A 13,753-nucleotide genomic window follows, 5' to 3' on the forward strand; every position below is an offset into this window, starting at 1 on the left:
GAGTTTTCGATATCCGGGCACTGGACATCTTGGCGAGAGTTTTTTCCCCCCGGACGGGGTAGTATTCACAGTAGGACGACATACTAAATCTTATACCCGGATGGTTTCATATCTGGCTTTTCAAGACACCCCAAAATTATGTGTGGCATATGAAGAAATAACTCAAGAACTCCGCCCTCCGGGTGAACGACAACTTCTTATTGCTCTCAGGAAACCACACAAGGCTGTCTCTTCCCCCATCTTAGCCGGGTGGGTGCGTTGGGTCATGCAGGAGGCAGGTATTGACACAAAACAATTTGGAGCCCACTCATACAGAAGTGCGAAGGCTTCTAAGGCATTTTCGCTGGTAGCACGTCTAGAGGATTTAATGCGTGCAGCAGATTGGTCCTCAGACTCAACCTTCAAAAGGTTTTACTTTAAACCAGTTTTGGAAGAGCCTCAGTTTGTGATAACGAAGTTTTAAACTAGCATAATCGGAGCGTCTCGTCCAGACATAGAATAGAAATTTGCCTTGCTCCGAAAAGGTAAGTTTCAATTTTATTAAGGACACTGAGGATTATCCCACCCGGGGCACAGTTGGTGCGAACCCATCCACATGATGGTTAGTAACCGATTCATATTTTCGTTGAGTTTTCGGTATTAGTTGTAAGTGGTTTTCGTTATAGGGTTTCTCGTATTGCAACTGTTGAATATTGTACATTGCATAGAGATTTAGTTTCTTGAACCCCTTACGTTGTCTTTGTTCTTTTAGGAAATGATGGTTCAGAACAGGATCAGTGATGATTTGGCGTAACTCGCACGAAGAAAGAGGAAGGTCAGACGCAGAAAAGGGACTATGTATTGCATGGTGATGGACATAATGGAAGGACTATATACTTGGATGCCTCCCTGGATGTTATGGGAGAGTTTTTTCTTTGTTCACATTCAAAGATTTGTTGGTTTATCTTTCTGGCTGCTGTGAGATTTAATGTTAATAAAGCGGAAAGAGATATAAGCATAATCCTCTCCTTTGCGGTGCTAGGCAAATTTCTATTCCCTCTTACAGCTGCCATATTGTACTTGCTGTGGCAATCTTATATTCCCATCTCAAGATAGCACTATACGCTTTGAGGTGAGAGGCAGCTAGGCCTAACTCAAAATGAATCAGTTGTACTGGAAGTTTCCTCTTACGGGAAGTAATAATCTGGATATTTCACTTTCTCCTCTATTTAGGTAAGTGTATTTTGAAAAGAGAATACATTCAACACCTCAAGAGCTGCTGATGCAATCGTTAGCGCATACACCTTGAGAGTGTGCTTTTAGGCCAATTTGGAGCATAATTGGGACACAGATCAGTCTCTAATGTAAGTTGGTGCGGCAAAGAACACAGGGCATACTGAAACATAAGGAGGAGGACCCGGCATATGATGAGCATGGGTCAAATTGTGGTCTAAAAGGAAAACAGGCCAAACTGGGATCTAAGAAGGTGACAGGCCAAACTAGGGTGTAAAGGGGCACACTGCATCATACTTAAAATGACATTCATGTATATTAGCATGATTTTAAATGCAGCAAAAGAGAATGGAATGCTTTAGAGGGAATATTTTCACAGCACAGCAGCAGAGGCATCTTTTACATGGAGTGTGTTGCAAAGAAACATTTGTGGGGGCGTGGTCCATATTACAGAAGCTAGAATATGATGGGTTGGCGGAAAAAGGTAATCCTAGGCAAAGTGTAGTCACCTGAGGGTGATTTACCCACAAGCACATTTTTAGGTCTCGCCTGTCGATGCGCACGCGCATCGAGCTTGCGAGACTATTGGGGCTTAAACAGTCTTTAACCAACTTGCAAGGAATCGTGGCGATTCCTTGCAGTGCCCGTGAAATTCAAGCTCAATGCGCATGCGCATTGACATTAAAAGCGCGTGCACATGCCCCCAGCCGCCTGGATGTCTTTTCCCTCAGCCGCACTCCTCCCACACCCCCGCTCCGCCCCCTCCCCTGTCTGCCGTGTCGCATTTCTTCAGGGCACTTTCTCCACGGCCGCCAGGCCACATCAAAGGCTTCCCCAGCACTGCCCCACCCATCAATCACCATCCCACTGCCACCCCCCTCCCTCTCCATATGGTGCGCCCTGCCTCAGGCCTCTGAGCCGTCCCTACGCTCCCCACCCACCCCCATCCTTCACACCCTTTGTCATTACTTCGGCCCAAGCCTGAGCCATCCCTACGCTCCCCGCCCACCCCCCTCCTTCACACCCTTCGGCACCACTCCGGCCCCGATCCGTCACTTATTCACGGCCGCAGGCCATGACTCGCATGTACTTCCCCGGCTCTGCTCCCCGCCCCGCCTCCTCTCTATCCCTCGCTCTCCTTGTTTTGTTCTCATTCTCGCAAGCTTTTACCAAGTCTCAAGGCCGCACTTTCAAGGCCTGTCTCTTTCACGGCCAATGCTTGTTTACTTCGTCTCCCCCTAACCCCAACACTTCGAGATCGCTGTTATTTTATTTTTTTTATTTAATTAGTCGATTCCAGTGATTTGTGTATTTAAATTTTTAGTTTAGGAGATTAACGTTGAGCCAACGCCTAGGCTCGAACTCTGGTCTCCAAGTCTCTGGTCGGTGAAACTGTTTCAGCACAACAACAGCCACGTCACAACCCACCATTTGGAGCAATGCGCTCCCGCCATGCCCCCCACAGCAGTGCCAAGAGCTTGTTAATTCCTAACCAACTGCGCAAATTGCTCTGTACCACAAACTGCTACCCCCCACGCCTCAACTCTCCACGTCTGCACTTCTACTCTTCCCTACTCTCTAACACTACACCCTCTCACGCAGGCTCTCCACACTTTCACTCGCTTTCCCTGCTCCTTCACCTGTCGGACTCCTCTTCGTCCTCTCACATTTATACCTGTTTAGTCCCATCTTTCCGGCTTTCCCTTCCCATCTCCTCCCTCTGCCTCATCTCCCTGACTTGTCATTCGACGACCCCCTCACACACAGCCCAAGCCTTCCATCCATTGTACTCGCTTGCTTCCTCCCACCTTCCTCACCCTTTAACAATGTCCTACCCTCCAAGGTATCTCCCACATGCTTTACCTCTTACACTCCCCCTAACACACATGCTCTCCCCTCTTCATCGGCTCTTCTCTCCCTGTTACTTCTTCCCTTCCAACACCTTCTCCTCCCTTACCCACTCCTTCTCTCGGACCCATGCTCCCTTCACACTCTGCCCCCCCCCCATCTCTCTCTTTTTTTCTGCCTACGCTGCCTTTACTGCCCCGTCCTTGCCTTTACGAATTTACGCTGTTTACCGTGTGTCTCTTCTTTTACAACTTATTTGAGGTTTTTTTGTGTCTACACTCCAGGCTTTTGGGGTTCTGTTAACCCAGGGGCGTAACGCAGGCACCTGGAGAGGGGCATAATTTGAGCCGGTGGTTACCGGTACGCACATGGGGAAATGCCATTAAAATATAACAGTTACTCCACTGTATGGTCTTAAATGTAAGGTTAGGTGGCTATGGGGGAGAGGAGTCACAAGTGCAGTGAAATAAACTTTCACTTTTAGCTTTCGTGTGGCCGCGCTTGCTAAAGCCTCCTGCCCTACCCCTTCCTTATCCCCTCTCCTTTGTGCCTCTTCCAAGAGCCAGCTGAAACGGGAGGAGATGGACTTGTTTTCGAGGTGCAAATGGGTTTTATTTGAAGGCGGTTCTGTACACTGACTGTCCAGTTGTGCAGTGGAAGAGGTGACATTGTGTACACCGTTGCATCAGCCTTGAAAGTGTGCAGTGTTGAGTGTGCATGTGTTTGCTGCATCCACCACCACCACATCCACCACCACCACATCCACCACCACCACATCCACCATCACCACCACATCCACCATCACCACCACATCCACCATCACCACCACATCCACCATCACCACCACATCCACCATCACCACCACATCCACCACCGCCACATCCACCACCACATCCACCACCACATCCACCATCACCTCCACCACCACATCCACCATCACCTCCACCGCCACCTCCACCATCACCTCCACTGCCACATCCACCGCCACATCCACCGCCACATCCACCGCCACATCCACTGCCACATCCACCGCCACATCCACCGCCACATCCACCGCCACATCCACCGCCACATCCACCACCACCACCACCACCCCATCCACCACCGCCACCACCACCGCATCCACCGCATCCACCATCACCACATCCACCGCATCCACCACCACCGCATCCACCACCACATCCACCATCACCTCCACATCCACCATGACATCCACCGCCACATCCACCACCACCGCATCCACCACCACCACATCCACCACCACCGCATCCACCACCACCGCATCCACCACCACCGCATCCACCACCACCGCATCCACCACTGCATCCACCACCGCATCCACCACCACATCCACCACCACCGCATCCACCACCTCCACCGCCACATCCACCATCGCATCCACCACCACATCCACCGCCACATCCACCACCACATCCACCACCACCACATCCACCACCACATCCACCACCGCATCCACCACCACCACATCCACCACCACATCCACCACCACATCCACCACCACATCCACCACCACATCCACCACCACATCCACCACCACTTCCACCAGACCCACCACCACCACCACATCCACCACCACATCCACCACCACCACATCCACCACCGCATCCACCACCACCGCATCCACCACCGCATCCACCACCACATCCACCATCACCTCCACCACCACCTCCACCATCACCTCCACCACCACATCCACCATCACCTCCACTGCCACATCCACCGCCACATCCACTGCCACATCCACATCCACCGCCACATCCACCGCCACATCCACCACCACATCCACCACACCCACCACCACTACATCCACCACACCCACCACCCCATCCACCACCGCCACCACCACCGCATCCACCGCATCCACCATCACCACATCCACCACCACCGCATCCACCACCACATCCACCTCCACATCCACCATCACCTCCACATCCACCATGACATCCACCGCCACATCCACCACCACATCCACCACCACCACATCCACCACATGCACCACCGCATCCACCACCACCACATCCACCACATGCACCACCGCATCCACCACCACATCCACCACCACCACATGCACCACCACATCCACCACCACCACATGCACCACCACCACATGCACCACCACCACATGCACCACCACCACATGCACCACCGCATCCACCACCGCATCCACCACCGCATCCACCACCGCATCCACCACCGCATCCACCACCACCACATCCACCACCACCACATCCACCACCACCACATCCACCACCACCACATCCACCACCACCACATCCTCCACCACATCCTCCACCACATCCTCCACCACATCCTCCAACACATCCACCACCACTTTCACCACCACCGCATCCACCACCACCACCGCATCCACCACATCCACCACATCCACCACCACATCCACCACCACATCCACCACCACATCCACCACCACATCCACCATCACCTCGACATCCACCATGACATCCACCGCCACATCCACCACATGCACCACCACCGCATCCACCACATGCACCACCACTGCATCCACCACCACATCCACCACACCTACCACATCCACCACCACACCCACCACCACACCCACCACGTCCACCACCACATCCACCGCATCCACCACCACATCCACCACCGCATCCACCACCACCTCCACCACCACATCCACCACCACATCCACCACCACCACATCCACCACCACATCCACCACCACCACATCCACCACCACCGCATCCACCACCACCCCATCCACCACATCCACCACCTCATCCACCACCGCATTCTCCACCACCACATCCACCACACCCACCACCATCATTTCCACCACCACATCCACCACATCCACCATCACCACATCCACCACATCCATCACATCCACCACATCCACCACCACCACATCCACCACCACCACATCCACCACCACCACATCCACCCCCACATCCACCACCACCACCGCATCCACCCCCATCACCACCACATCCACCATCACCACCACCACCACATCCACCACCACCATATCCCCCAGATCCACCACCACCACATCTATATGTGTGTGTGTGTGTGTGTGTGTGTGTGTGTATGTCGCTCTGTGTGTGTGGAGGTGCAAATGCAAGGTTCTTGGATTTTCGTCACAATAAAATACACTGAACATAACCTTCACAAAAGATATTTACACACGTTTAAGCTATTGCCATTATAAATTACAATACATTTTATTTAAGTAATAATTATTCACAAAATTAAAAGCCATTGTTATTTGTAATATCAATACATCTAAGTCACGTAAATCCAACACACATTGCATTACAAATGCTATAGGTGTCACATTTGCGAAAGTTAAAACTATTGACATTGTAACTGACAAAGCTATTAATTTTGCTATTTTCAAAACCAACACATAAATAAAAAAAGTCAAACTTTCCTAATGCGAGACCTATTGCATTTCCAATGCTTGTTGTCAGTGGTGCTGAAGATCAGAGTTATTGTTTCTGGTGTATTTGTTTTTTAACTCTTGCTTTTCTATGGTCTTTTTATTGCGTTGACTTGTTGCCCAATGGCCACTTCCCAGCTCTGATTGCTCCTTTGCATACTGGCAGGTAAAGAGTTCTCGAGTACAGCGTGGACTCCTTCAACATAATTATGTCCGGTTCTTCCTGAGGGAGATTGGTCCACATAGGGCCCTGTCCATTAGAGAGGTGCAGAGCATGAATATTGTTTAAAAAAATGTTATGGCTCCATAGGGCAGACAACCTGTGACGATGATGGTGACTACAATGGGTATTAAACACTAGCTTTTAAAATATGGAATGCTGGTTGTAAGACCCTGGAAGGATTTTGTGAGATTAGTTTGTCAGACACCTTATCAGTAGAAAAGCCACTGGATTGCATGTTTGTACCTACCTCTGATCCACCGAGATCAGTCTGGACCCAACCAGGATGGATGGCGGTGCACAGGATGCCATCCGATTTGTATCCCAATGACTGGCACTGTGTGAGCATGTTCAGAGCAGCCTGCAGGGAAAAAGGAAACAATGATAAGACATGTTAAACAGGCCCAAGAGCTAAACTAAGAAATGCATTCCTAAAACTTCACATTTCATCCACACGTGACAAAGTCAATCCAAGATTAATCACAGAAACGTCCTTGTAGACCATGACACCTGTCATTCCACTGAGATTTACCCGAGATCTTAACATGTGCCATTGTTTGAGCATGCTCCAATGCCAATATTACCTGTGCACCTAAAATATGACTGCTTCCTGCAGACTACAGAACTGTAAAAAAAACTGCTTCTTTTTAAACTCTTTAATCACAGATGCCACTATCACTCCAGATGACATCAGATCAAATCAAATCAAAGTGTTAATAATCCTCTTCAGAAGTTTGAAAACCTTAATAAAGAGATGTTTGACAACAAGTTCTCCTTTGGTTGTGTGCATCCTCATTTCCTTGGCTTTTTTGATTAGTGTCAGTGTTACCAACTCTGATGCATACAAACAAACACCAACTACCTTAAATTACATTTCTAAATGTCATTATGCTGTGTATTGCTGGGGCGGCTATGATACAGAAAGAATCAAAGAATAAAACTTCAGAAAAGCATAACCGTGTTAGACCGGTCATCCTTAGGGTGGTGTTTCCTCAGACATTTTTTCTTTTACCTCCCGTTATTGCTGATTCTTTTTGTTGACCGTAGGATTCTGTGCACTTTACCACTGCCAACCAGAGGCAAAGTGCATGTGCTTCTCCCCTCAATAGGAGGACATTGGCGTATACCGGATTGGCATATTTGTTGTGCTGTTAAGTCCTTTGTAAAGTGGTATATCATATACCCAGGGCCTGTACTTCAAATGCTATTAGTAGACATGCTGCAATGATTGTACCATCCACATAAGTAGCCTTTCAAACCTATTACAGGTCTGTGGCTGCAGTGCCTGTGTGTGCTGTTTTCTGTCACTTCGACTTGGCATTTAAAACCACTTGCCAAGCCTTAGACTCCCCTTTTATTACATACAAGTCACCCCTAATGAAGGCCCTAAGTAACCCTAAGGGCAGGTTGCCCTGTAAGTACAAGGGAGAACATGTATGTTTGATTTTTACATATCCTTTTAGAGGCAAACACCCACATTTGTTTTTCTCTACTGCAAGGCCTACCCCTCACATGGGTCAGTATTGAGACTTCCTTAATACACTTTTAAGCTGTAATTACTGATCAGAAAGGAGTAGAAAGGAGTAGCTTTTTCATTGTTCATATCTTTGGAATGGTAATGATAAATCCTCCTTACTGATGAAGCTGAATTTAACATTTCTAGTTTAGAAATGCCACTTTTAAAAAGTGGACATTTCTCTGCACTTACTGCTCTGTGTGCCTGACATCCTTTCTCCAATACATGTCCGGGCTGGGTGACAGCTATACTATGTGCATTCCCTCCAGACAGCCACAAACACAGGAAGGCTAGGTGTAGCTGGGTACCCATCTACAGAAATCTGCATTCTGATGGCCCTTCCTGGGCAGGGTCTCACACTTATAATTCAAATGGTAGTGGCAATACACCACACAAAGGACTGATCCACCCCCCCCACACACACACACACACACACACAGATAGCCTGGCAGACAGGACTAGGGTCAAGGGGATCTGTGTGCACTTCAGAGAACTGCTTTGAAGTCACCCCTCACGTCAAAGGCACTTTTGGGTATGAGTACTGGGTTACTGATCCCTTCAAATCAGACCCTTCTAGATCTTAAACTGAACCTCTGCCAGAAGGACTAATGTGCTGCTTAAAATTCAACTGGACTGCTTTTCAGCATGTTGCCCTGCTGCCTGCTTCTCTTGGACTTCGGTGAAGGAGAGCTGGACTCTGCCTTCCCTCCAAGTGCGCTCCAAGAGCTGGTTGGCTTGCCTCCTGTTTTCTGAAGTCTTAGGGACACCAAAGACTTCTCCTAACTCTGCTAATGGACTCTGCTGTCTGAGAGTCCTACCCTTTATGAGGTGCCCCTCCAGTTCTGGACCTCAGAAATGGGTTCTGAAGCTGTTTTGCTACAAAACCAACACATTGTCACCTTGGCACCAATAGGAACCGGCGCATTGCCCTTCAATGCCAGTGCAGAGGCTGTTCGACAACAGCAGATCCACAGCCTGTGCGGTTTAATGACGAAGCTCTGCGATGCTCGACAACTACTCATTGTCTGAATCTCAACGGAGCTAGATGACGACGTAGCAACCAGACTGTGTGGAAAAGATTGGCACATCGTTCCCTCAGCGAGGTTAGTTCTTATGCTACCGAAGAGAGCTTCAGCCAAAAGACCACTAGTCTTACTGCACTGGCTTCCCTTCAGGGAGAGAGTGAAGTTTAAGGCCATATGTGTGAGTCTTTGGATTTTACAGAATAAGGGGCCTTCGTATTTGCATGGCTTTCTCACTCCCAATGTACCGACCAGACTGCTAAGATCTAGTGGGAAAGGAAAGGTGCACATTCGCAAAATCATGAGATCCAGGATGGGCTGGACTGTTCCCATGAGGCACAGGGTCAGACTGATTTGCATATGGCCATGTCTGAACTGGGGTGGTGGAGTGAGCTAAAGAATGATGATTTATTAAACCCAGATCAGTTGAATGGGGGTGAGTGTTTGATTTGCTCAAACGCTCCGTCCATCATCCCCTTTGGTATCGCTTTGTTCGCCCTAAATTGGCAGGGTATGCCCAGACGTGGGTCCCTTGCTCACTTTGCCACTGGATTCAAGATAGCCTGGCTGATGAGGGTTATGAACCCGAAACCGGTCCCAAGATGCTCGTTTCCGGTCCAGGGAAGACATGGCTTGGCAGTTCAGGCTGGACTGTTCCCATGAGGCACAGGGTCAGACTGATTTGCATATGGCCATGTCTGAACTGGGGTGGTGGAGTGAGCTAAAGAATGATGATGGGTTAAACCCAGATCAATTGAGTGGGGTCGAGTGTTTGATTTGCTCAAACGCTCCGTCCATCATCCCCTTTGGTATCGCTTTGTATTTACATGGCAGCCTTCGAACAAGACAACATCTTCAATACCGACAATCCGTACCATAAAAACCTAAATCTGTGGAAACGTTTCATCGATGACATCCTGATTTTCTGGCATGGGACACAAACTGTGAAGAATTTGTGAGGTGGATCAATGAATTAAATGATTACCTCAGATTCTCCCATATAATCTCAGACACTTCTATTCCATTTCTAGATATAAATATCACACTCACGACAGGGAGTCTTAAAACCTCTTTGTACAAAAAAAAGACTGACCGGAATAGCATACTTTTATACACCAGTCATCACCCTAGAGCACTGATGGATAACCTGCCAGTCGGCCAGTTTTTACGAATTAGGCGCAATTGTACATCAATTGCTGACTACAGAACAGAGGCCAACACCTTGGCGTCTAACCTCAAGGATAGAGGCTACCCTGAGAAACAAGTCAGAGACTCATGGAAGAGCTAGGAATAACCCAAGAAGGCGTTACTTGAGGCACATCCTAAACCATCCACTGACAACCTTACATGTGTTACATACTTCACCCCAGATTCTGCCAGAATTAAAAAGATAATCCTAAAACACTGGCAGATTAGATTTTAAACACAGGGGATTTACAACTTCCCAAACCCAGGTTCGCGTATAAAAGAACACGCAACCTAAAGAACACATTGGTACATACCAGACCGAAGAAGCACAACACCGACACACAGAGGACTTTGTGGGGTCTGCCATCAGTGACTGGATACTACCCTTGTGGTTCATGCGTTGTATGCCCGCTAACCACCGTATACAAAGAAATATCCCTGCAACCTAACTTCAGATGGACCCAAAAGAGGCACACTAATTGCAATACCAAGCAGTGCATTTACATGATGACGTACCCTTGCGGCATGAAGTATATAGGTATGATGATGCGACCCATTAAGACAAGGATCACCAGGCAAAAAGTAACATCCGCTGTCAGAGAGTCACGACAAAACTGTACACTCACTACAAAGAAACACCACACTCCCCTGACAATCTATGTGGGACGATACTAGAAGTCTTCCCAGTCATCACTAAAGCTGCACTGTTCAGAGCAGAACAGAGATGGGTCCACAGACTGTCCACACACACCACCGGCCTCAACAAGGACATTCCTTGGGGCGTGTTGAACTAAGTTATATATACCAGCGTGATGAATGCATTTACACAATGAGTGACCCTTCGTGCAATATGACTCATAGCATGATTTGTCACAATAGCCACCACAATTATTGAGGGCTCTCTTAGATCATCTCAATACCCTGACCATCCTGTAATAGACACTCCCTCCTCCACTACGCCACCATCAACTAGCGGGGTTGACTCGACACAAGAGGTTTTTAGTGGCTACCACAGTTAAGGAGTGCTTATACATACAGCCCCCATTGGAGTACATAACCCCATTGTAGTTTGTCCCCCATCCACCATACCACTACCCGCCGTGTGGGCGGATTAATCGCTTTGATCCTCACCGAGTTAACCTGGTTAGCAATGTTACAGACTTACTGCCATTTATCTAGGAAATAGTGCTTTTACTGCCTAGACATAAAACGTGGAGGTTATTTACCAGCTACATAATCTCTAACACAGATTAGTTCCTGTGGAGATACTAGGCACTTACGGTTTATAAATACGATCTACGATCCGTAGTAACACACTCCTCTGCAAGATGTCCGCCACTGCGCCGTCACTTCTAAAATGCCTAATGATACTCCCTTTTTATTTCCGTTTCGCCACACACGTGACTTTGTCACACCATTGGTTCACAGCACTACATTAAGACCAGCCGCCGAAGTCCCATCACCATCCCAGTGTCGGCGGCAGGGTAGGTCGAACGCCTTAGAGCGTTACACATGCTGCTGAGTGTTCTCGATTTTCATACTGTAGAGGTGATTGACCAAAGCTCTGGGCTCTTTCTGTGTGTAGGGTATACCTACCTGGGATACCGCTCATGGTGTACTGAGTTGGGAAGCGCTGCCATATACTCTGCTCTGGTGCACTGACTGGGCGTGCTCTGGCTTCCCCGGAGGCGCCACGGCAGTGCACTCATGGCAGGGGGTTAGCGCCACCTGTAGGAAGGTGGATACCTGACTATGGTTACCCCAGATTTTTTGCCTAGTGTTTAGCTGGTTTTCGACTTAGTTGGCGTGGGATCCTCCTAATCAAGGCCCCTGGCTATCTGCTCTCACTGTAAAATGGACTCCATGTACTTTAGGTACATACCCAATTCAATCAATCAATCAATCATAACATTTGTATAGCGCGCTACTCACCCGGAAGGGCCTCAAGGCGCTTGGGGGAGGGGGTCCGCTACTGCTCGAACAGCCAGGTCTTGAGTTGTCTCCTGAAGGCGAGATGGTCCTGGGTCAGCCGAAGGTGGATGGGGAGGGAGTTCCATGTCTTGGCCGCCAGGTAGGAGAAGGATCTGCCTCCGGCGGTTGCTCTTCGGATGCGTGGTACGGCGGCGAGGGCGAGGCTAGTAGACCGTAGCTGGCGGGTGGGCGTGTAGAAGGTCAGGCGGTCGTTGAGGTACTTGGGGCCCAGGTCGTGGAGAGACTTGTGTGCGCGGGTGAGGAGCCTGAACGTGATCCTCTTGTTGACGGGGAGCCAGTGCAGGTCTCTCAGGTGGCCGGAGATGTGGCTGCGTCGGGGGATGTCCAGGATGAGTCGGGCGGAGGCGTTCCGGATGCGTTGGAGTCTTTTCTGTAGCTTGGCTGTGGTTGCGGCGTAGAGGGTGTTTCCGTAGTCCAATCGGCTGGTGACGAGGGCCTGTGTGACCGTCTTCCTGGTTTCGGTTGGGATCCATCGGAAGATCTTGCGAAGCATGCGTAGGGTGTGAAAGCATGATGAGGAGACGGCGTTGACTTGTCTGGTCATCGAGAGGGAGGAGTCCAGGATGAAGCCCAGGTTGCGTGCGTGGTCTGTTGGCTTGGGAGCGATGCCCAGGGCTGGGGGCCACCAGGAGTCGTCCCAGGCGGAGGGCGATGGTCCCAGGATGAGGACTTCCGTCTTGTCTGAGTTCAGTTTCAGGCGGCTGTTCTTCATCCACTCAGCGACGTCTTTCATCCCTTCGTGCAGGCTGGTTCTGGCGGTGTCGGGGTCTCTGGTGAGGGAGAGGATCAGCTGGGTAGGAGATGATGTTGAGGTTGTGTTGGCGTGCGATGGCGGCAAGAGGTCTCATGTAGACGTTGAAGAGGGTGGGGCTGAGTGATGATCCTTGCGGAACGCCGCAGATGACTTCGGTGGCCTCGGATCGAAATGGGGGGAGGCGGACTTTCTGTGTTCTTCCGACGAGGTACGAGACGATCCACTCTAGTGCCTTCTCTTGGATGCCGATGTTGCTGAGGCGCTTATTAGGGTGCGGTGGCAGACAGTGTCGAACGCTGCGGAGAGGTCCAGGAGGATGAGTGCCGCTGTTTCCCGTTGTCGAGCAGGGTTCAGATGTCGTCGGTTGCTGCGATGAGGGCGGTCTCGGTGCTGTGGTTGGCTCTGAAACCGGACTGCGAGGGGTCGAGGGATCCGTTCGTCTCGAGGAAGGCGGCAAGCTGTCTGTTGACGATCTTCTCGATGACTTTGGCAGGAAAAGGAAGGAGCGAGATGGGGCGGAAGTTTTTGAGGTCGGTGGGGTCCGCGGTTGGTTTCTTCA

The 13,753-nt window shown here is 49.8% G+C and overlaps 1 protein-coding gene across 1 annotated transcript in view; it reads right to left on the reverse strand.

Moving 5' to 3' along the window:
• Positions 1-13,753, reverse strand: part of LOC144799580 (C-signal-like) — a 166,830-nt gene that overhangs the window by 56,939 nt on the left and 96,138 nt on the right. Inside the window, exon 5 of the mRNA XM_078670954.1 lies at positions 6,973-7,083. Within this exon, the coding sequence (XP_078527080.1) occupies positions 6,973-7,083 (111 nt within the window). The remainder of the gene's footprint in view (positions 1-6,972; positions 7,084-13,753) is intronic.

This window comes from Lissotriton helveticus, chromosome 12 (genome assembly GCF_964261635.1).
Source record: "Lissotriton helveticus chromosome 12, aLisHel1.1, whole genome shotgun sequence".
Classification (NCBI taxonomy): Eukaryota; Metazoa; Chordata; class Amphibia; order Caudata; family Salamandridae; genus Lissotriton; species Lissotriton helveticus.